Genomic DNA, 24,751 nt, shown 5'->3' with positions numbered 1-24,751 from the left:
ATAAATTATTAATCTGTTATAATAATTGAATTTTTTCTGTTTTTTTCATTTCGTATTTTTTTGAAAACTAATGTTGATGTGTATTCCATTTTAAACCCTTTGAAAATTTTTCCATGTGATGTAAACATAACATTCGTTTTGCCTTTATTATTAAAAAAATTATAATTATACATTGAAGGAACATATTTCATGTTTTTATAAATGAAATAAGAATCGTAGAAATCGATTTTTTCTTGAAAATGCATATTAAAATCATTTGGAAAACTACATGTTAAATATTTATCATTTATTCGTAAGTGTAAATATCCATCTTCTTTTAATAAAATATAAGAATTTTTAAATAAATAATAGATTAGTTTATTCATTAAATAATATTCCGCTTTTTTATAATATTTAATATAGCTATTTTTTTTTTCTTCATTTTGGCTAGCTAGCTGTTTATTCCATTTTTGTTCTACAAACTCCTTTGATGGTAATGTAAATGGAAAATTAAAAATGATAATATCAAACATATTTTTTAAAAAATGTTTATCTACAGTTTCTACATTAATATTTTGTATATATATACCACCATTTGTTTCTAATATTTTTTTATTTTTTATAAATAATTGCCCATAATTTTGTTCTAGCAAATCTTCATGTTCCATAGACGACGCAACAACATTACAATTCAAAAGTTTTTTTTGTAACAACGCACTAAAAGATAAATTACCTTCCCCTATACATAATATTTTTTGATTATTTTTATAAATAATATCTGCTATCAATAAATCATTATAATTATAATTTTTAACACATTCATATAAATATTGCTCGTACATATTTTTAGCTTGTCTTTCTTTTTTATTTAATTCTGTTTTTATTTTTTCATAATTTTCTTCTAAAAAGGTATTCCATTTTTTTACACAATCTTTTTCTAAAGAATATTTTTTTTTCTCTTTCATTTCGGTTTCCTTATCTTCTGTCCATTCTCCTCCTCCTATCAAAATTAATTTTTTAAAAATGCTCATCTCCTTTTGTTTTCCATTTATTTGGCAATTTCCTGAATTGAAATGATTAGATCTAGGTTTTAAAAAGTAATTGAATTCCCATTGCTTTATGAAACGCCCAAATTTCATCATGTGTGCTTGTGGCTGCTTAAAACTTTCATCTAATTTGGAAGAGAATATGGAATGCCATACTTCAAACCGAACTAACACACTAAGTTGTGAATATGTAAAAGCTAGGGCATATACATGTAACTGATCATTGTAGATTATTAACCTTTTCGCATATAGGTGCCTAAAAATGGAATTATTCACAATTTAAACAATATTTTATATTTCCTTCTGTTCTTTTACAAAATATATACTTCACTTTGCTTCCCACTAACCCCCAAAATTGATAATATAAATAATTATTATTTTTTTTTATTTTAAAATATGTAATAAAAAAATATTTAAAAAAAAAAAAAACAAAAAAAAATAATATCTATACCCATATAATACACGGACAAAAAATATGGTGCTTCTCCAAATCTATTTTGTCGTGTTCCAATTTTATTTAAATAAATTTATGTGTATCTATATATTGCATATATTTAATTTTTTTAGAAAAATGAATATAATTTTTATTATAAAAAAAATATTTTCAAGTTAAAAAAATATTTTGTACTCTCCGAAGCGATTTAAGTTATTCTCAAAGTTAGAAATATTTTACGAAAAAAAAAAAAAAAAAAAAACTATTGAGAAAAAGGCATAGCTAAAAAACTGGGGAACTATACAGTTCATTCCTTACAAAAGTAAATAGTACAAAACTGGATGTGAAAAATGAGTAAAGCTGGATCCGATGCATCATCGATATCTTGTTCGTTATCGCTAGATAGCGATTCTTGCGACGATGAGTTTTATGAAACTAATTTAAACAAGTTGATTGAAAATACGTCATTAAATTGGATATTTGTTGGAGGAAAGGGTGGAGTAGGAAAAACTACAACCTCTTGCTCTATAGCAATTCAGCTAGCTAAAAAAAGAGAATCCGTTTTATTATTATCAACAGATCCTGCACATAATACAAGTGATGCATTTAATCAAAAATTTACAAATAAACCTACATTAATAAATTCATTTGATAATTTATATTGTATGGAAATAGATACAACATTTTCTGAAGATACTGCATTTAAAATAAATAAATCAGATTTTTTAAATAGCATCATACCTGAATTGTTACAAAGCTTCCCAGGTATTGATGAAGCATTATGTTTTGCTGAACTAATGCAATCCATAAGAAATATGAAATATTCTGTCATCGTTTTTGATACAGCACCTACTGGGCATACACTAAGACTTTTAGCATTTCCAGATTTATTAAAAAAAGCATTAGGATATTTAATTAATTTAAAAGAAAAACTTAAAGGTACTTTAAATATGTTACAAAGTTTAACAAGTAATGAAATGGAATTTGAAGGAATGTATGATAAAATAAATCATTTAAATACTATGTCAATAAGTATACAAGAAAATTTTCAAAACCCTTTAAAAACAACATTTGTATGTGTATGTATCCCAGAATTTTTAAGTGTATATGAAACAGAAAGGTTGATACAGGAACTTACAAAAAAAAATATATCGTGTTACAACATTGTCGTAAATCAAGTTGTTTTCCCATTAACTTCTCAAGATGCAAATATAGAAAGTTGTGAAGGATTGTTAAAACAAATTAAAGATACTAATATAAAAGATTCATTCAGTAGTCTAATTTTAAAAGCTAAAGAATTAGAGGATGTTTATATATCTAGACGAAAATTACAATCTAAATATTTAACACAAATTAAAAATTTATATGGAAATTATTTTCATATTGTTTGTATGCCTCAATTAAAAAGTGAAATACGAGGATTAGATAAAATTGCAAGCTTCTCTGAAATGCTTTTACAATCTAAAGACATACCAATTTACTCTCCCCAATAATTTTATTTCCTATAACATTATTTTAATTAAATATATAGTGAAATAGTTTTATCTTTAAAAAGGTGTGAAAAAAATATATGAAAATTTTATACCCCCTGGCATAGGAACATACATTTTTGAAATACATTAATTTGTTCAGTTGAAAATTAACAAAATTAAGTCATGCATATTTGTCTCTATTTCTGTTTATATCCTATGCATATGTTTCATTTAATTATTTGCATTTATAAAAATTATTTTTTTAATAGCATTATGTATAGTTATACATTTTAATGAAGCAAACAACGTTTTTCAAAAATGGCAAATGATTAAAAATGGAAAGTAAAAATGGCCAACAAAACTGGCCAATAAAAATGGAAAGTAAAAGTTGCAGATAAAAATGATAACACATATACGCATGCATGTATGTAATTACAAAAATGCGCAAAGATGTGTAAAACGGGATAATAAAAAAGTTTTCTGTCTCTTTATTTTTACGAAATGGTGCAATTTATGAATTTTAAGTAACAAAAATGGCGTAAGTAAAAAAAACAAAAAATTATAACAAGCGAATATATTAATCTGTAAGTCTTAAAAGTAAAACATTTGAAGCTTCAGCTAAATCCTGTTCGGGGCACTAAAAAATGTATAAAGGTAAATGCTCATTATATATGTGTGCAAACTTTATTACCCAACTTTACAATCTCTATAATTTTTTTAGTACCTGTTGAAGGGCTTTTAAATTTTTAATGGCATCGGATTTTTTTACTGCCTCTAAAAATTGAGGAACTTCATCTCCATCATTCTGAAAAAAGGAAAAAAAATAAAACACAATTATATTTTCCATTTTAAATATAATAACAACTTGTGCACTTGTGGAAGTATATGTAGATATAAATTTGTATTTGAATTTATGAACAAACCAATATAAAGTCTTCCAAATGATAAATAGCCTCTAATTGGGTATATAAAGGTAGATTATCATCAGTAGGTGGCCTAAAGTTAATTGATAAAAAAATAAAAATAATAAAATAGTATTAACTTCAATATATATACAAACAAATAAATGCACATATCATATTGTCCTTTTTAATTATACAATTCTAATAAGTTGACTAATTGGGTTATTCCTCCTAGTTTTAGAAATTCCTTCTTGTAACTTTTATCTGCAAATGTGTAATTATAAAAGTAAATAAAAATGAGTTTACATTAGTTTGTTGAGAATTGTAGAGTGTTTATATTCATATGTGCATGAATTAATCGGGGCTCCTAGTAATTACCTAAGACAAATATATTTCTGCATGTTTGGGCACAAGCTGCCTTCATTCCGTCTATATTTGATTTCATTCCTGTTATCAAATATGGCAAAGCTCCATTCTCAAACATACATATACAATTTTTCACATCTGTAAAATGGGAAAAATGAAAAATAGAATCAATATTTAAAAAGGTGTTATAGTAGATATAAAATATGTTTTATCACATCATTATTTTATATTCGTTCGGTTTTATATTCGTTTGTTTTGTCTAACTATCGACTGATAAAAAGGATAAGGCCACAACCGCTGCGTGGACTCTATCTAACTCCTGTTTAAAAAAATTATAAGAAATAGAAAGAAATATTATAATACTTATACATTGCTTAAATTAAATAGTTTTAAAAATATATATTACATGTGATTTTAATAAGTTTATAAAAACGGGAATTCCATTGGATTCACGAATTGCATCTTTATAATGTGGCTCATCTAAAAAAAAGAGTTTATGAAATATATGAAGTTTACGTATCGCAAATGAATTTCAGGTAAGAAGAAATGAAAAATGTTATTTTAAATACATTATATTTTTGTTTGTTTTCCTACTTTCTTTGCTAGCCAATATTGCCAATTGGGTCGCTGATAATGCACCGATTGTTTTGGGGTCAGCAGCCCATGGGTGCATTCTGTCCTCTAACTTTTCAATCTGATTTGGCAAAAATAAAGTGAAACAAAAAAATTAAACTACCTATTTATACACATAACAGATTCATATACATCTTTGTGTTATTACCTCGCAAGTAGAAGAACATAAATTCACAAATTCTTGCACATCATTTTCGTCATATGCTTTATCGAATCGTATAATATCATTGTCTATAATATTAGGAAAAAAATACATAAATATGTTAATCTTTGAAAATTGTCATAATATAAACTTAAAATATATTAACGAAGTTCGATAAACGAAATATAATTCAAGGTTTTTTGAAATGCTGTAAATAAAAATTACTTGTAAAGGATAACAATTTTCTTATTGTCTTTGATCCCTCAATTCCAAGCTCTTGAAGCTTGCTTTTATAAAGTAACTATAAAATAAAAATGAAATAAAGCATGCACACTTACAATGGGTGATAAAAAGATATATTTTCATAGAATGAACAATTATTTTGTGTATATATATTTATTTGTTTTGTTATTTATTTTCATACATCTCTTCCCGTGCAACATCGATTTCCCATTGCTCTGGTAGATTTATTAAAAAGTAAATTAAATATTTGATTTAAACCTAAAGCATAATTATAAAATATATGGTGTTATACCTTATTGTGTGCATGCATATGTATATGTATTTTTTTAAAATATTTTTCTTTAAAAATACTAAAACAAACCATAAATTTTAATTAAAACGCAGTCTTATTTAACTAAATATATAAATATATCATTTGTGTGTAAATGGGAGAGCAATTCTATGCAACTGTTGTAATTATATATATATATAACATACTTTTTTGTTCGTCTTTAACAGTACTTATAGATTCTTAAGATATATATTTTTATGGTGGTGTTTCTAATTATTTGTTTATTTTATTTTTTATTATTGTACTTTTACATTATTGTAATTAAATAAAATTATTAAATGAATATCTAATTGCACATATATAGCAATTTTTAATTAAAGTCAATAACAACTTTGCACACTTCTACATTTTTTTTGTTTTTTTTTATATATATTAATTTCTCTTAAAATTTGTTAATTCCCAAACAATTTTCCATAAAATTATATATAAATTTTATTTAAAGGAGCGTAATTTATTTTTTTCACATTGATAAAACTCTCAATATATATTTTGTAAAAAATTAAGGGAAATTTATACCTCTAAACCTGTTCGTTGTTTTTTTCATTTATTTGTGTGTACGTGCGTGTGTGTGTTCATTTTGGTTAAATTGACTTTATATATACATAATACAATATATATGTACTAAAGAAATTTTCATAAAATATTTTCAATATTAACAATGGAAGTTTATAAATTACCAGTATATAAATTTTAATTTTTTAAAGACAATTTTCAATTTATAATTCGTAAGTTATATATTTTTTTTTACAACCAATGTGCCGCGATTTTTTTTTAATCACCACCAGTTTTCCTATATATACGATACTATTTTTTAATAATGATATATTAGCCGCACAAACCTCTACAATACTTAATAAATTTTAAACATATTTTACAACCTCCTTAAATTAACTCTATATTAAATTAAAAAAGACATATAATATAATAGTTGTTTTAAATAAAAATAATTTGTGGGCTTTGCTGGGAAATTTTGTGTATATAAAAATATTGATATAATTTAACATGTCCAAATTTTCAAAGTCTTTTTAAAAAAATATAATATTCCACACACAATAAAGGCTATATAGCCTATTTTTCATCTTTATTATATAATAAAAAAAAGACAAAATTTAATAGCTATAAAAATACCAAAATTGGTTGGCTGTTCATAGAAAAACGGGAAAATTATTGCATGGTCATGGAGAAATAAAGAAATTATTACTTGTTCATAAAATTATATATGCTTTCTAGCCATTTTCCAGAAAAAACGCTTACATAAATATATTTTTAAATTATATTTTTTTTCTTTTTTTAAAATATGATTTAACTAAAATAGCGAGTTACAATAAATAAACATTATTTTAACTATATTAAGGCTTGCTATATTAATATATTACTTTTTCAATTTAATAATAAGTTGGTTTTTATTGGTTATGGATATTTACTACAAAATTATTTTTTTTCATTTAATAAGACATTTTTAAAAAAATATAAACATATTTAAAAGTAAATATACTGTCTAGTGGACAACCATTGTTGTTGTGTATAAAACTACGTCTCCTTTTCTTTTAATTTATCTTTTTTCTTTTTAATTATGAAAACTAAACTTTTTAATGGCCCATATATTCCTGACATTGATGCTGGCTACAATGTTCAGGTAAATGGAATTAGTGTTAACTTTCTTAAAAATCCATTTTGCTTTAGAAACAATACGATAGGAAGTATAGATTACACCATCAAAGAACTACAATACATAAATTCAGGGAATACAACACCATCAAAATATATTAATCAACAAATCCGCAATAGTGAAAATAGTTTAACTAATACAAATTACATAGAACTTCATAAAAATGACCAAGTTACCTATGATGGAAGCTATATTTATTCGGAACAAATTTATAAAAAAGAAAAGTAATATATATACCCAATCATATTTAGTTTAATTTTGTATTAAATTGCTGATTAGTAGTTAAACTGTTTGTTTCATAATATTTTTTGCAATATGTTTGCAGTGCTTTAGTGAATTTATGAATGTTATTGTTATTTTCATGTTAAAAAAATACATTAAAAAAATTATATTAATTAAAAAATAATCAAAATCAATAAAAAAAAATACACTAAATTAATGCTTATGCAAGAGCACTAGTTTAGCATTTTGAAGTGTGTCATACTATTTACAATGTTAAAATTGATAGGGATAGTGAAAACAAATAGAAACAGTACATCTGTTTGAAGCACCTTAAAAGGTGAACTATGAAACAAATCATATTTTGTAACAAAATATGCAAATAAAATTAAAGACTTAATTTATGAAAACGTAAAATATGCACATCAAAATAATAAGAATAATACTTAAGAATTACGACGGTTTAAGAAAAAGAAATACATTATTCCATCGTATGCTTGATCAAGAAATTATTTAATTTAAATGTCATTTCGTTTATTTTTTCCTTCAGTGGTAATAACGAATCTTTCTGTTCTGTTGAAATAAAAATAGCATTTTCTTTTAAATCTTTAGGAAGGTTTACCATGGAAAAATCAATTAAATCTGATTTTGTTATAACATCAATCCATGGTCTAAATGGAAATAAACCTCTTAAATAATATCGAATTTCTATTTGTGATTTTAAAGAAGAGAATTTATGATCCTCTTTTTTTAATGGATCAAAAACATAGATGACTCCAGATGGTATATTTTTTAAAGACGAAAGAGAAAGTTTTTCCATGATGTTTCTTTTTTCTTCTTGACGATTTATAAGTCCTGGTAGATCCATAATTTGTGCTGTAAATATATCATCTTCATTTACAAATGAATAATGACCTAAATTAAATTCTTTTGTTGTAAAATTATAACTAGCTATTTTTGATTTAGAATTTGTAATAGAATTTAGGATACTACTTTTTCCTACATTAGTACAACCTATAATTGATATGGCTGGTTTTTCTATATCAATATATTTAATTTTTTTAATTTTTTTAATGTAAGAATTATATAAATCTAGCCATTTTCTTCCTGATTGTAAAATAACATTTAGATCAACTATAGCTTCGTTTAATTTATTAAATATTTCTCTACATGTTTTTAAATATTTCATTTGTCCTGCATATGCTTTTCCAGTTACTGTTATTAATTTTCTTACTTCTATAATGTTTTTTAAAACATCATTTAATGACATAGAAGCTTCTCCATCTTTATACATATTTGTTATAGCATTTTCATATAAACTATACTGGAAAGGGTGTAAATATTTTTTTAGATTTTTGTGTAAATTATATATATTATTTAAAGGTCTTGATAAAAGTTTTGTATATAAATCTACTTTAATAGAGCATTCTTTACATATTCTTTTTTTTGTGTGTTTTTCTTTATTAATATTATTATAAATGCTAGTTAATTCTAATTTTATTTTATCTTTTTTTGTTCCTTTTTTTTTTTTTTTATTTGAAAAATCATCATATGGTTCTGAATTTATACTTTTTTTATCTAAATCTTTAACTAAATATAAATTTCCTTTTTCTATAAATTTTAGATATAATAATGCATCTTTAATTACTTTTAGATTGTCTTTAAATTTTGGTAATTTTTGAAATATATTGGCAACATATTTTTTTATATGAATTTTTTTTTCTTTTTCTTTAAATATACTGCTATAATCATATATATTTTCAAATGCCATTTTTTGTATCCTATTTGGTTCATCTTTAACTAATATATTGGAGCTTATACTATTTACACTATCACTGTCTGGGCTTGATGTGTATTTTTCATCGTCTTCGATATATTTCTTTGTATTATTTTGTTGTTCTTGATAAAATTCTGAAACTTGTTTTATAAAATCATTTTTGACAGAACTTTCATTAGGGGTTTGACTATTTTCATCTTTTTCTTTTTTTTCAGGATCTACATTTGATTGATCTGTTTTTAAATGTTTGTAAATATGTGAAAATTCGTAAAATTTTACACTTTCTCCTGATTTATTTTTTTTTAATGAATCATTTTGGTCTTCATTATTCATGCACAAAAATGTTGTGTTACATTTTTTAGATATATATTTACTTTTTTTAGACTTGAAATTTTTAAAATTATTATTTTTTTTTATATATATATAATTATTACCGTTATTTTTTGTGTGAAAAGATAAAACAATGTTATAATAAATATTTGCGAATAAAATGGCTTTAAATATAAATATCATTTTTCTTTTTTTCAATAGTACTTGTTCGCATTGTTTTTTTCATAATGTTCGCCCTTTTCTTATTAGGCATATTTTCGTATACGGCTATGAGTACCTAGCATTTTTGCAGCGATGTTGCCACATGTATATAATATGTACACATGTGCGCATAAGCATATACTGACGCCTTATGTAGTTACACACACATATATATATATTAATATACTACTATTTTCGGAATAAAAATAAATATTTTTTTACTTATTCCAGCACGCACTTTCCCACGTCTGAGTTCTTTATGCATATACTTATTTATCTCTCAGTTTATTTTGCCTCCCTTCGATTTGCATAATATAAAATGGTAATAAATCCTAAAAACATGGAAATGTTTATTTTCGTAAGTTTTCATTTCAACATGGCTTAAAGTGAAATACTCACATCTTTGCTTATTCTCTCAAAAAATTGCATGTATATACATTTTATTAATAATTATGACATGTATATATATTTTTTTAATTCCTTCTCCTATGCTTTCCACCAATATGTTGTAATTTTTTTAATAACATTAATTTATATTTTTAAAGATTAAAAAATATACTTTCTTTATATATCTTATTTTTACCTATTTAATTTATTATACTGCGGTATATTACATATTATATGTTTTTTTTTTAATTTTTTAGCGCGCATATATGCGCTAAAAAAAAATGTGAATTTTATATTTTCCTTGAAAAAATATTTTGTCATTTATTTTATTTATAACACACGCACATTATTTAAAAAAATGACAAAAAAAAATTAATATAAAATTTAATTATATATAATATTAATTATTTAGGAGAAAAAAAAATATATATACATCATATATGTATGTATATTATGCATATAAATTTATTATATGCATTTTACACATTTGAGAAATATATGTTGTCAAAGTTTTGGAAATCCTTGTGGTTCCTTTTCATTTATTTAAACAACTTTGACACTTTGATATAATTTACTGTCCTTTATTCTATTAAGACGTTAGCAAATTAAAAAAAAAAAAAAAAAATTATTCACATAAAATAATATGGGAAATACAGTTCCATATAGCTGTTATGAAAGATGGGGGAAAAGAGCACCCGATGGTCCTCTGATAAATTACGACCCAGAGACGGTAAGGAATTGAGTAGTTCGCTGTCTTTATTTTTCGTTTCGCATTTTTCGCTTATTTTTTCGTTTCGCATTTTTCGCTTATTTTTCGTTTCGCATTTTTGCTTATTTTTCGTTTCGCATTTTTCGCTTAGTACTTACTCATTTGTTTACCCCTTTTCGCGTAACAGACAAATAACGGGCCCTTATCGAATTTGCTAGAAAATTTCAACTATGAGTTAAAGCAGGAGGAATATAATGCGAATAGGAAGGATCATAGTGGGGCGAATACAGGGCAGGCACTAGGAAATAGTCATGAAAATCGGGGTGATCTAAATAATAGTAACAATAATGAAGATAGTAGCACAAAACCAAATGTTATAAGAAATGCAAGAAGAAGACCTACATATTCTCCATCAGCTCGAAAAATAAATATAGAAAATGAAATATATGATGACGATGATGAAGATGAAAAATTATCTACTGATAATTCAGGGGAAGATATTTCAGCAAAAAATTTGAAAGATGAAAAAATTAAAGAATATCGAAAAATATTAACTAAGGTTGTTAAAATAAAAACGACTATATTTCATGAAACAGTTAAAGTAACATGTTCAAAAGATGGAAAACTTCTTGAATGGTATAAAGGGAAAGCAGATGATGATGGTCATAAAAAACCTATTGGTTCTTTTCCATTAAATAAAATAACATCAATAAGAACTAAAGTCGATAATCTTAAATCCCTTGAAATATCTGTTAGTAGTGTAAATATTAATACTTATCTTTTCACATTTAAAACAAGAGAAGAAAGAGAAAGTTGGCAAAACCATTTAGAATCGTTTAAAAATATTATGGATATGAAATAAAACTATATTCCCTTTTAAATGACCAAAATGATAGATATAGAAGTATATCTATGAGTAAGACCAAATGAAATGCATACATATTTATATACATAATAAAATTGGGGCAACACACAGAATATACTGAATAGTTTATGTTTTTAAATATTATAAAAATATATATTAGAAATACATTAATTATAATAAAAATAAAAAAATACAGACTACTATTTTTACTATTTTTTTAAAGCAAAAAAACTCAGTCTGTATATGATCATTGCGTTTGTTTACAAAATTAACTAAATTTTTTGGTTCCGCTTTTTTTTTTTTTTTAATATTATATTTTCCCTCTTTATATCATGTGGATATGTATACATATCGTGATTATATATTTACATTATTAATTTTTTTTTCCTTTTTTCATACTTTTATATTATTGATAATAATCCACAAAATAACTCAATTAAATCTTATTACAATTTTTTGGTATAATGCTTAGCATTTAAGTTAAGTCCGTTTTTTGAACTAGCTTAAAATTGCGAAAAAATAAAACAATCTGAAAATGAAATAAAATAATGTAAATAAATTAAACGGTTAAATATTGACGAACACTTTGAATGAAATATGCCTATTATTTTTTTCTCCTAAAAATTAAGTACAGTATTTCCTATGCCATGTCTACTTTTATATTGCATACATGTGTGTACTTATTTTTTTTATAACATAAAATATACTATGCAATTCTATTTCTCATATTTAATAGGACTAATATGGGAACTATAAAAATAATTAAATAAAAATATATATCATATTTTTAAAAAAAAGTTTAAAATAAGAAAAAAATCGAAAAGGGAGCATACGAATAGATATATAAAATACATTAAATGTGATAAATTTTAAAATAGGTATTTATTTAAATTAAAAAAAAAATAAATAAAATAAATTTTATTCAAAATAAATGTTTATAGATTAATAAGCATATGGAATATAGATCTTTATTTAATATATCGACATTAAAAAACGTGTTTCTTTTTTCTCGAAGAAAAGTAAAATACACAAAATGACTTCAAGTGATATTATAAATGAATCGAATGATAATGATGCGTTTTCAAAAATAAAAGAAAATAAAAATGATGAGACTTCAAAAAAAGTAATAGACAATAATTCTCTTGAAAATGAAAGTGATAACAATTGTGAAAATAGAGAAAAACGAGAGCGAAGTTTATCTAATGGTTCATATAGGCGTGGTTAGAATATTTTTTATAAAATAATATGCACCCTAATGTATGTACATTAATAATTATTCATATATTTTTTGTAACCTTTTCAATTTTTAGGAAAAAAAAAAATGTGTTGTTGCCACGAAAAAAGCATCTCAAAATGTTCCAGCAAAAATGATAAAAGTAGTTCATCATCTAGGAGCAAAAATACGGATACTCTAAGTACTGGTAATACACAAGTCAGAACAATAAAAATTTATATAAATATATATGGATTTATTCTTACATATATATATGCTTACACATTTAGCTTCAACAGGAATCATTGAATATGGAAGTAGCTCAAAAAATATTAATGAACCATTTAAATTCTTCATTGGTGGAATACCACAAAATATTACAAATAAAGTAATACAAATATTGTGATCGTATTTATATATGTCAATTTTTTTTTCAAAATTTTCATGTTTTTCTATAATTTATTCGATGATAAATCACTATTTTTTTGTTCCCCTTTAAAAGTATATAAGCGAATATTTTGAAAAATATGGACCTGTGCAAAATGTAGTTATTGCACAAGACCACGAGACAAAAAGGAACAGAGGGTTTGCCTTTGTAACAATGTCATCTCATATAAATAAAGATAAAATATTAACGGTACGTTAAAAAAAAATTAAGAGAATATATAAAAAGCAAAGCAAAAGAGATAAGGCATATATTATGTATATTTTATTCAGGATTCTCATGAATTGAATGGGAAACGTGTGGATGTCCGTGAGGAACACAATACAACACCCTCAGATATTCAAAGAAAAATATTTGTAGGGGGATTAAGCTATTATTGGACTAAAGATACTTTGGAAAGGCATAAACAAATAAAAAAAAATATATACATATATATAATAGAAAATGTTATACGGCTATGCAAATATTTGTATGCATGAGAACGTATACATGTATATTGTCCGTATGCATATTTATATATACACATTTTTTTAATTATTATTTAGTTATTTTTCGGCATTTGGAGAAATAGATATAGTACAAATTGTTGTAGATTCTAGTGGTAGATCACGATGTTTTGGTTTTGTAGTTTTCACAAATGAATCATCAGTTGCAAAAGTTCTCAAGCACAAAAGGCATAAAATTTATGTAAAATTAAATAAGGAATAATAGTGAAATGAGGAGAATATGCATATGCCCTTAGTATAATACTACTATATTGTAGATACGTGCATATATTAATAATTTGTTTTTTTAATTAATTAGGATAAAATGGTTGAAGTTAGAAAAGCCGAACCTAAGAAGCCAAAAATGTCTATGAAACGGCAAAATAATAAAAGGTACGATATATTTATTTTTTTTTAAGAATATTTTAATTTTGCATGCTTGAAAATTTGTGTATATTCATTTGCTCATTTTCTACTTAATCATTTCATCCTTTTTAGTCATTCAAAATATTCCCACCCCCCTCCTTTTATGGGTCCTTTCCCTTATAATAAAGAAAGTATGACCCAATGGGCAAATTTTATGTACAATGCATGTGGAGTACCATTTTTATTTAACCAAAGATTTCAAAATGTTCCAGATTTTTATTCTAACTATAATTATTATCCAAATTCGGTTGAAAATATGCAACAACCGGATTATAACAATTAATTTATGTCATTTTTTGAGGTTTTTTCAATAATCTTCTTAGCTTTTAATTATAATTTTAATTTGCTGTAGTTTATTTTTATGTTATATTATTTTTATTTTATTTGTGTATTTTTAGTTTCTCGTTTTCTTAAACAATTGAGATCTTTATAGTATTGTTTTTAACCATGTCTCTCAATTCTTTATTCAACGAGGACCTATATATTATATATTTTTTTTATTTTTCGTATTAAAAAACAACTAAACAAAAAAACATAAAATAAAAATATAATAAAATTGTTCATACAAAAATATTCGATAAAAAATTATAAAAATACTATACAAAACTTCACTCTAAAATGGAAGAGAAATAAAACAAATATAAAAAATGTGAGTATATCAAATGCAATTAGCATAGTATGCAACTTATTTGCTTCTTATTTTGCAGTTTTAAACGAATTATATATTAAATATTCCCATTTAATAGAAAAATAAGTACTTTAAGCTTCTCCTATTCTTTTTTGGGGGTATAAGACCATTTGGATAGTTAGACATTTTTTGAGTTTTTTGTTTGTCTTCGTTGAAATTACGATTTTTTTTTTTTTTTAAATTAAAAAAATATAAAAAAAAATGCGTACTTTTTTTTTGGGGTAATTCATTATTACTATTTTCTTCATCCGGTGTACAGGTAGAATCATCTGTAAGTGTATTATTATTTTTGAAGTAAGACAAATCATTTGTTTCATTCTCTACCAAAGTTTGATTTTTATAAGATTCATTATCCTGAATTTTATTTATACAAATGTTATTTTCTTCATTATCGCTAGATATATGTGTGTGATCAGAACATTTTGATTTATTTAATGGTATATTTGTTCTTTCTTTACAAAAGCTATTATTTATATTTTGTGTGTTAATATTCCCATTTGTTTCTTTACTATCACACTCTATTTTTTCTGTATCATCATATTTATTATTCCTCATTTGTAAAGTAGCGATTAATTTTTTTTTATAATTTTCATCTAACAATTTATTTAGATTTGAGATTTTTTCTGGTGCAAATGGTTTTGGACTTTTACCTAAAATGGGTTCTTTATCAATACTCTTATTATTGATAGGAATTGAAATATTTGGGCATGAATTTCTTTGAAATAACTTACTGTTAAGAATTTCAGAAATCGCTGAATTTTCTGCACTGAACCTTTTCGTAGTTACACCTTTTCCTGCTCCTACAGCCACATTAAAATCGACGTTTTTTTTTAAATCGCTTTCATTTTTATTTCGATTCATCAAATGCGCAATTTCTGAAAAAAAATAAAAAATAAAAAGTTTCTACATACTCACATATGTTTATATATATTTATTGAAATGGATCTAAAACACAATATGTTTGTACATGTAAATATTTTAAAGAAACAGATTATCTACGGCATATAAAGACTTGTATACAAAAGTTATCATGTTTATATATCTGTGTTTTTTTTTCATATTTTACTCAATTGCGCATTCTTTATTGAATCGTGGACATTGGGGGCGTCCCTAATTTCGATCGTATTAGCAAAATCTAAATAAGAATAAATTTTAAAATAAAAACATATTGTTAATTTTTCAACATATAATTTTTTTTTTCAGTATTTATATATGCAACCATTTAAGAGACTTAAAAGCAAAAATGAAGTGAAATGAAAATGATATGCCACAAATAGCGTTTTATATACTCGCATAAGGATAACTTTCTATTGGTTTTTTTGCAACGCAATTGGATGCCATTTTTTTTTGAGATTGTGAATATGCAATTATACATATGGTACCACCGTTTTTTGTTTTTAATTCATATAATGAAAATTATGAAAATAGACACATACATATATATACAACCAATTCTGTTCATGTTTTATTAAAAAAATTTATTTCCTACAACATATTTACATTTATTCATTTTTTTTATACTATTTATAAAATTATAAATTGAAAAAAATATTTAGTGTTATAATTATATTAAAAAGTTAATTTTTTTTAAAACGATGGTTTATTAATATGAAGTGCATACCTGAAATGCAATAACACATTTATATCTACATTTACAAAAAAAATGATTTTTTTTATAACACATTAAGATAAAAGATATTGGAGAAAATTCGCATTTAATTTTATATCGAAATTATTTGATAATGTTCTTATAGAGATACTTATAGAGGATCATATATTTATTAAGAAATCATCCCTGAAGGTATACATATAAAAATATGTGAATGCATTTTTCGAGGTAGCTATTAATAGTTTGTCTTTTTTATATTTCATGTTAATAATTTTTTTTTTATCAAATTTGTTATTCAAAATATCAGTTGTTTTACACAAAACAGATCAAAATGTTCTTGTTTTTTTTTGGAAAAACAATTTATAATTTTTACATTAATTTCATTTCAATTATTAAGAGTTTAAAGAATTATATAATCATTTTTTTTAGCTCTCATCAATAAAATATAACAACATTATGTGCTTAATTTTAAGCCAAGCTATAAATTTCCCATATGAAAACCCATATATATGTAACTATAAACGGATTTTACACAAAAAATATAAATAATAAAATATCTTAAAATAAATAACAAATTATATGCTATTTTTACGTAAAATATATGATAAAAGACTATTTTTGGAAGTATTAACAAAATGTTTATATATATTAAGCATTTTTTTAGTTTTCAAAACAAAAAAGTTCATTTATATTTATAAATAATTTTATCTTTAGGAAATATTTTATATAATTATTTTTATTTTCCTTATTTTGAAATGGTTGAGTAATCAAGGATTAAATATATACAGTATGCATTTTTTTATGCTTATATAATTTATTTCATATTTTTGTTAATTTTTTTTAAGTATTATAATAATAAATAAAGTATGAAAACATAAGGATATTTCATTAATTAAAATGAAATTACATACTACGATTTAAAGAAAAGAACAAAATAAAGTATCACTGAAAATTATTCTTTTGTTTGTTTTGATTTTTAAAAAATGACAAAGCCAGCTAAAAATGGCAGTGAATTATTTAAGAAGCTTCTTCGGGATAAGCTGACTAAGGTTAGTTAACAAATAATATACATATTTTTTAAATTTTCCATATCAACTATGCATATGCATACATATGTATAGTAATGCTTATTTGTGTGCTTCTTAATACATATGCAATTACAACACGTGTTTAACATTAACGCTAAATTATCCTTTTCTACTTCAGAATGAAATGGACGATGTTTTTTTTTATTATAAACAAATAATAGGTAAGACTATTAATTTATCATGAGCAATCATATTGAAACTTATCATTACAATATCGCATACATACATGTATTTTTTCGCATAATATATATTTTAATAAATCGTAGGTATAATAGCTGGTGTTATATGTGGGATAGTAGGAATCAAAGGAATATTAGGATTCATGTTTTTTCTCATCTTTCAATTTTTTCTGTCTGTTGCCCTATACAATAAAAAAATTGATGAAAATTATTATATGGATAACTATAGCATTGTAACTAGTAACTTATCCGTTGCTATACCGGCATTTGTGGTACTTAAAGAAATAAAAAAGACATACATGGACATAATTTTAATAAAAGCAAAACATCATTAAACAGAATGCATAAGCTCTTACTAAATGTATTTTATTTGTTTATGTACAAATAAGAAATATATAAAAATGCGTATTATTTTTATTTTTTTTTCACAAAGGTATCATGGATAACAATGCACACAGTACTACTTTAAATCATATGTTTCTCTGGAAGGGCAAATCAAATTATCGGAACGAAATTCATTAAAAAATTTTATCGATTAAAAAAGGAATATCTGCAGTTATCTGCTTACCATTTTGAACACAAACAATTTGGGCAATTTTTTGGTACAATATAAAAATAATAATAGTAGTATATTTGTTTCTCTAAATAATAATTATATAATTGATAAATGAAGTATAAGCGTAAATATGCATATTCAAATAATAGCATATCAAACACGACGTATTAAAGCATGACAAAGCCATTTATAAATCCGTTCTATCTAACTTTACAGTTTAACCTACATAAACATAAACCTTTTTTATCACACTTTTTTATTATGTTTTTGAAAACTATAATATTTTGAAGATGATTTCTCATATCTTAATTTGAATACATAGTATTACATTTTGAAAAATCAAACTATATTTTATTTTATGTTATTTTTTTTGTATTATATAAAAACACAAAAGGTTTGAATTATACATTCTTATTTTACTAAGACCTTATTTTTTAAACATTAAAAATTTGGCAATATGCAATGCTATTTTTTTTATAAGCATATGAATAAAATAGAGGGAATTGTTATAAGTTTTAAAAATATAAGAATAGGCACACCGAATTTGTTCTATTTCTACAATGTCTTTAAGGATAAACATTATCTTTATAACCTAAAATGGTATGTGTCTTCATAATTTTCATGGGAATATTTACCATATACATGTATCAATTTTTATGAAACAAATAAATAAAAATATTCCCAATATATATTATATACGAAATATAGTCATATTTTTATTTTTAATTTTGCCATTGTGTTATTACCCAGAGAAAGAAATTCATGGGTTGCTTAAAACACAAGTTTTAATACACATAATTTATTAAATTAATGAGTTTTGGAAACATGTTTGTAAAATTAAAAGGAAATTATATTTTTATTTTAATTTATAACCAAAGAAAAGTATACACAATATACAAATTGGTTATGATTGTTGCGATTAAAATTAGTGTGTATTTTATAAATTTTAAATTGTGTATTATTACTGCCCCCAATTATAGTAATATACCAAAAGTTGTATTGGTAATAATTTATTATTGCAAAAATAAAATGAGGATCCAAATTAATTATAAAAAATTGTTTGATAAAACCAAATTAGAGAATTTTTCTTTTTCTGTTTTTTTGTGTAATACCAATATAAATTATAAGATGAATTATTACAAAAAACACAATAACTAAACTGATTAAATATCGCATTATTTTTTTAATAATTATGTAAATATTGCTATGTAATATCAAGTTTTTCATTTTTTAAAATTTTATTTTTTCATTTCTTTTTACACAAAATATTATTATCCGCAATATTTTCATAAATTGTTTTTGCATACACATATGTGTTGCATGTTTAAATATAAATCTTTATAATATGCCATTATCCAAAGATGTCCAAATAAATTTCTTTTTCTTACAATACATTCCTAAATTATAGTGAAAATGTGTTTTAGTATTTTCCAGAAGCGCAAAACTAAAGTTGATACTTTTCAGAGTTATAAAATTTATTAATATACATATGTTTATAGGTCTTTGTAATTAAATAGAAACATTTACTTTATCATTTTTGATAAAAAACTTATGTTTATTTGTCTAAAGAAAAACAGATAAGTACCGAAATTTAAATGCAATTCTCCTCCAGTGCAATCCTCATTTAATATTATAAATGGACAAGTATAAGTTTTCTAAAGAAAGGGTAATATAAACATATTTTTATTTAATACATAAATAAAACACTTAATCATTCTATATTCACCTTAATTTCCACAATTTTTATATGTTTTTAAGAGACGCGAAATCGAATTCATATTTAATGAATTCAATAAAAATAAAAATGGACTAGATGGGAATCAGTTGCTATATCTATTAAAGTCGATTGGAATTTATCTTAACAAAGATGAATCAGCGTCTTTGCTCGAAGGTGAAATAATTATATATACATTTTTGTTGGTTTGCATCATTTTTTAAAATCGCGTATTTCAGTATATCATATATAACATATATTGTTTTAATATTACATTAATCTTATAATAATCTTTTAACAAAATACAGAATGCAAGACAAATGGGAATTTAAATTTAAACAATTTCTATGCTCTTATGCAAGAATTTTATTACGATGAAAACATTGGGAAAATGCTATTAACAGCGTTACAAGCTCATACTAAAGAAGGCAGTAAAACAATTACCTTTGCAAAACTAAAGCATTTATTAATGACATTGGGTAAGTTCTAAATATATTATGATACACAACAAAATACCGAGATTTTCAATTTTAAGATGATGAAGATATTATATTTCATATTTAATTCCAAATAAAATGCATTTTAATATCAATGTGTAGGTACTGGTGTAAAATTAACAGAAGATGAAATAGACTCCTTTTTAAATGTTGAATTCAATCACGTTAAAAATATGGAAATATCATTTGATGAATTTATATACAAGTAAATCAAAATACTATTTCATGATTTCTTTTCCTTTATACATAAAATATATATAAATTCAATATCTTATAAATATGACTATATATTTTTAACATTTAGGGTATTAAAAGAGTGATATAAAAACACATTCTGGAATATTTCTTTGTTTTTTCTCTTTTGGATTGAGTATCATGTTTCCACCAAAATCATAAAAAATATACTAATTATAATCAAATATTGATATATTATTCTAGATAATTTAGAAATATTCAATATTATCCAAATGCCTTTTCATATTGTTTACCTTTAAACAGTATGAAATTTTGTTTTAGTACATGCATACAGTTTTATAAGAATCTGTGTAACAAAAATTTTTTACCAATGCTTTATTTTTTCGTTTTTTACTTATTTGCTGCATCATATTATCCAACTAAAATATCATATTATGATGTAAAACATTTTAATTTTCATAAACTTTTAAAAAATTATAATTTCAAATAATACAAAGTCAGTTCATATTAAGCTATGCCATCTTTAAGATATATAATTTTCAATGTGGAAATTATATTAAAATATATTTGTGTATTTTCTATTGCTCACATTCGAAAAATACCACAAATGGAACATAATATTTGTTTTTTTCAGTTCTTTGAGATCAGATTAATGAAACATACTATGAAATCTCTGTTTTTTATTTAAGCAATATATGCTTTATTATATAAAATAAAATTTGTAAATAATTATATTTACTATGTTTCATGTCTAAAATGTGTGTTACCTAAAAAACAAATTGTATAGCTAATTAAATAGAATGAAAATAAGAAATATGATATATTTATATAAGTTGTTACTTTTAACTATTTAAAAACTTCTATATGGTTATGTGAATTTGTTAAAATAAAAACTATTATTATCATTTCAATTTAATATAGCTAAATATACAATTTATATTATGGTGAACTTGTCTTTTTTGTAATACATTTATTACCATTCCTTATTAACATAACAATACATATATTATTAGTAGTATATAGTTTATTTTATGTATTTTCCCCCTTTTACTAAATCGTTTTATGAATCTCTTTAAAAGGAGTAATGTTTAAATAGCTAGATTTGTAATAATTGAATTCAAAATATGTTTTACCGTTTTCAGGATAATTTGTATTTTTATATCAATTCATCATTTAATAAACACAATTTACTTTATTTTATATCTATATCTTTATCGCTTTTATAACTTTATAAGTTTTATCATATCTTAGTTACATATAACAAGGTTCTTATATATTTTAAATACTCATGATTACCATTTTTTGCTAAATGTTATACATTGCAAGCAATAAAGATGTTTTAAAAGCTGGAAAGAATATACATCGAGTATTACAAACAAAAATTATTAAAATATGCACATAATATTTCAATTGGTATATTTTACAAATTTTATACTTTTATGAATCAGCATGAAAGGAATAGATGTTCATCTATACAACGAAAACTAATTTTGATATTATTTAAATTGTGTATATGCATGATTCTTTATATGTAACAAATACAATCAATAGACATTGTTTTTTCATCGTTTTATAAATTACACATAATATAATTTATTAATGATAACACATTATATTATAAAGGCATGTTCAACAATATTCTTAATACTATGCATTTATGTATACTGAAATGAAGTATGTCTTTTATTAATTTATGTGTTTAATCAAATATTATTATTGTGATATATAAATATATTGAGAGAAATTATTTCTTAAAAAGATATTATTCATTTATGTTATGCTAGTTTCAAATCATATTTTAAATATAGAATTATATATTTGTTAATTTAGAAATAAGTATTAAATAGTTAAAATATCAATAACATAATATTTATATATACAATAAAATAATAGTTGAAATGTATTAAATTAAATAAATAATATTTATTTTTAATTATAAAATAATATTATTTACTACTAATAATTATATTTTAATAAATACATAAATTAAATATTAACAATTATAATTATTTTAATATATTAAAATATATATTTTTTTAATTAAATAATAAATTAATTATATAATTCCCATTTAATATATATTTAATAAATATTAATTAATATAAAATTATTACAAATTAAAATATTAATTAATAATATATATTAAATATAAAATAATATTATTTAAAATATATGAATATATATGTCTTTTTATAATTAATTATATTTTTTATTAATTAAATATATTATTATAAAATAATAGTATTAAATATTTTTAAATTAAATAATATTATTTAAATAAAAACAATTATATATAATATTTATTAAATTAAATAATATATTTAATAAAATAATTATTAAATGTTTATTATTAAATTAATATATTATTTAAATAAAATAATTATATTAAAATATTATTTAATAAATTAAATATTAATAAATATATAATAATTTATTATTATTCATTATTTTTATGATTAAATTAGTTAATATTTAAATTATTTATGTATATTTATTTAAATAATATATTGTTTTTTATAATATTTAATTTATTAAAACTATAATATTAATTATATTTAATTTAATAATATATTTATATTATATTTTTTAATTAAATTATTTTATATTTATTAATTATATATTAATAAAATATTATATTTTATTTAATTAAATAATATTTTAATTAATTATTTAATAATATATTTATTATAATTATTATTTTATTTTTAATTAATTAATTATTTATTATTATTTAATTAATTTATATTTAATATATTATTTATTTTAAATAAATTGTTATTATTTTATATGTCTATTTAATTAATATATATTATTATTTTAATTATATTATTTTTATATGTTTTATTAATTAATATTAATTTATATATTTTATTTAATTAATTATTTACTATATTATATTTTAATTTATATTATTTATTTAATTATATTATTATTTAATATTTTTAATTTATTATTTATTTAAATTATATTAATTATTATTTTATTATCATTTATATTTAATTTATTTATTTTATTTTTTATTTAAATTATTGTAATATTAATTAAAATAATTGAGATAAAATTATGTTTTTATATTATTTACTAATATATTGTTAATTTAATTATATTGAATTTCTAAATGATTTGTTATTTACTAAAGAGTTATATGTGTTTTTATTATTAAGGTATATTGTTATATTTATATCTAAAAGAATTAAAATTTTGAATTATTTAAAATCATATGATATTTAAACAATTAAAAGCTATTAATATCTGTCTTATTTTCGATAGCTACATACTATTTTATTATTATAGATTGTTTATAACAATTATTGTATTAGAAGACAATATGTGATTAATTTAAACAGTTTACCTAAATTTACAAAATATTGTCTTTTTTACGAAGAAAACACTCTTTTGGGAGTAAACATTAATATGTATTGATATACTTTATAATAATCAAACTATACTGGTAATATGTAAAATAAGTAAAATGTGTGTACATTTAGTACTTATAAAGAATATAATTTATTAAAAGGCGGACGTTATACATAAGTTCAAAATCTAATTTTACGTTTTGTGAATCTATAAATGAATTTATAACCAAAATAAATTGCTAGCTTCATATTTTGAAAACGTATACTATGTTATGCATTTTCTTTTGAACATTTATTATTGTATTCATACTAAATATAGTAAGCTTACTATTGAACACAAAATGATCCGTTTAAATCATAGAAAAATACATACTTGAAGACAATTGATATATGTTTTTTCAAATTCATTCTAATATAGTAATAAATTATATAACATGCATGATTATAATGTTTTGACGCATATAAAATGATAAGTATTTTAAATATTTAGATGCTAGTTTAATACATTTTGTAAGCGAATACACATTACCAATATAGAATATTAATCTTATGAGAATAATGGTATTTATTATGAATCTGATAATTGTAACAATAAA

General features: G+C 22.0%; 10 protein-coding genes across 10 annotated transcripts; 6 read left to right on the top strand and 4 right to left on the bottom strand.

The window, feature by feature from the left end:
• Positions 1 to 8: 8 nt before the first annotated feature.
• PCHAS_0726200 (conserved protein, unknown function) lies at positions 9 to 1,121 on the bottom strand (the record flags this gene model as incomplete). The annotated part of the gene is made up of 1 exon (XM_738756.2): positions 9 to 1,121. One exon carries the CDS (start codon positions 1,119 to 1,121, stop codon positions 9 to 11), a length of 1,113 nt encoding a protein of 370 aa, XP_743849.2.
• A 687-nt stretch (positions 1,122 to 1,808) lies between these two features.
• On the top strand, positions 1,809 to 2,951 carry PCHAS_0726100 (arsenical pump-driving ATPase, putative; the record flags this gene model as incomplete). The annotated part of the gene is made up of 1 exon (XM_738755.1): positions 1,809 to 2,951. One exon carries the CDS (start codon positions 1,809 to 1,811, stop codon positions 2,949 to 2,951), a length of 1,143 nt encoding a protein of 380 aa, XP_743848.1.
• A 556-nt stretch (positions 2,952 to 3,507) lies between these two features.
• PCHAS_0726000 (armadillo-domain containing rhoptry protein, putative) lies at positions 3,508 to 5,427 on the bottom strand (the record flags this gene model as incomplete). The annotated part of the gene is made up of 11 exons (XM_016797740.1): positions 3,508 to 3,567; positions 3,655 to 3,735; positions 3,854 to 3,926; positions 4,030 to 4,096; positions 4,211 to 4,336; positions 4,463 to 4,517; positions 4,605 to 4,678; positions 4,793 to 4,892; positions 4,980 to 5,062; positions 5,199 to 5,274; positions 5,398 to 5,427. 11 exons carry the CDS (start codon positions 5,425 to 5,427, stop codon positions 3,508 to 3,510), a joined length of 825 nt encoding a protein of 274 aa, XP_016653665.1.
• A 1,693-nt stretch (positions 5,428 to 7,120) lies between these two features.
• Positions 7,121 to 7,444, top strand: PCHAS_0725900 (conserved Plasmodium protein, unknown function; the record flags this gene model as incomplete). The annotated part of the gene is made up of 1 exon (XM_016797739.1): positions 7,121 to 7,444. The coding sequence occupies one exon, from the start codon at positions 7,121 to 7,123 to the stop codon at positions 7,442 to 7,444; it is 324 nt and encodes a 107-aa protein (XP_016653664.1).
• A 472-nt stretch (positions 7,445 to 7,916) lies between these two features.
• Positions 7,917 to 9,725, bottom strand: PCHAS_0725800 (GTP-binding protein, putative; the record flags this gene model as incomplete). Its single annotated transcript, XM_740992.2, has 1 exon — positions 7,917 to 9,725. One exon carries the CDS (start codon positions 9,723 to 9,725, stop codon positions 7,917 to 7,919), a length of 1,809 nt encoding a protein of 602 aa, XP_746085.2.
• A 1,048-nt stretch (positions 9,726 to 10,773) lies between these two features.
• On the top strand, positions 10,774 to 11,701 carry PCHAS_0725700 (acylated pleckstrin-homology domain-containing protein, putative; the record flags this gene model as incomplete). Its single annotated transcript, XM_016797738.1, has 2 exons — positions 10,774 to 10,860; positions 11,027 to 11,701. 2 exons carry the CDS (start codon positions 10,774 to 10,776, stop codon positions 11,699 to 11,701), a joined length of 762 nt encoding a protein of 253 aa, XP_016653663.1.
• Positions 11,702 to 12,737: 1,036 nt separating this feature from the next.
• PCHAS_0725600 (RNA-binding protein, putative) lies at positions 12,738 to 14,556 on the top strand (the record flags this gene model as incomplete). Its single annotated transcript, XM_051321003.1, has 8 exons — positions 12,738 to 12,924; positions 13,015 to 13,125; positions 13,208 to 13,305; positions 13,420 to 13,554; positions 13,635 to 13,831; positions 13,908 to 14,049; positions 14,167 to 14,240; positions 14,346 to 14,556. The coding sequence occupies 8 exons, from the start codon at positions 12,738 to 12,740 to the stop codon at positions 14,554 to 14,556; spliced, it is 1,155 nt and encodes a 384-aa protein (XP_051176936.1).
• Positions 14,557 to 15,012: 456 nt separating this feature from the next.
• Positions 15,013 to 16,336, bottom strand: PCHAS_0725500 (conserved Plasmodium protein, unknown function; the record flags this gene model as incomplete). Its single annotated transcript, XM_016797736.1, has 3 exons — positions 15,013 to 15,836; positions 16,028 to 16,096; positions 16,288 to 16,336. 3 exons carry the CDS (start codon positions 16,334 to 16,336, stop codon positions 15,013 to 15,015), a joined length of 942 nt encoding a protein of 313 aa, XP_016653661.1.
• A 1,217-nt stretch (positions 16,337 to 17,553) lies between these two features.
• Positions 17,554 to 18,306, top strand: PCHAS_0725400 (Rab5-interacting protein, putative; the record flags this gene model as incomplete). The annotated part of the gene is made up of 4 exons (XM_016797735.1): positions 17,554 to 17,619; positions 17,777 to 17,819; positions 17,925 to 18,109; positions 18,271 to 18,306. 4 exons carry the CDS (start codon positions 17,554 to 17,556, stop codon positions 18,304 to 18,306), a joined length of 330 nt encoding a protein of 109 aa, XP_016653660.1.
• A 1,723-nt stretch (positions 18,307 to 20,029) lies between these two features.
• Positions 20,030 to 20,924, top strand: PCHAS_0725300 (calmodulin-like protein, putative; the record flags this gene model as incomplete). Its single annotated transcript, XM_016797734.1, has 5 exons — positions 20,030 to 20,059; positions 20,152 to 20,284; positions 20,416 to 20,586; positions 20,707 to 20,809; positions 20,909 to 20,924. The coding sequence occupies 5 exons, from the start codon at positions 20,030 to 20,032 to the stop codon at positions 20,922 to 20,924; spliced, it is 453 nt and encodes a 150-aa protein (XP_016653659.1).
• Between the last annotated feature and the right edge of the window lie 3,827 nt (positions 20,925 to 24,751).

This window comes from Plasmodium chabaudi, assembly GCF_900002335.3.
Source record: "Plasmodium chabaudi chabaudi strain AS genome assembly, chromosome: 7".
In the NCBI taxonomy this organism is placed as follows: Eukaryota; Apicomplexa; class Aconoidasida; order Haemosporida; family Plasmodiidae; genus Plasmodium; species Plasmodium chabaudi.
This window is presented reverse-complemented; position numbering and strand designations above follow the sequence as displayed.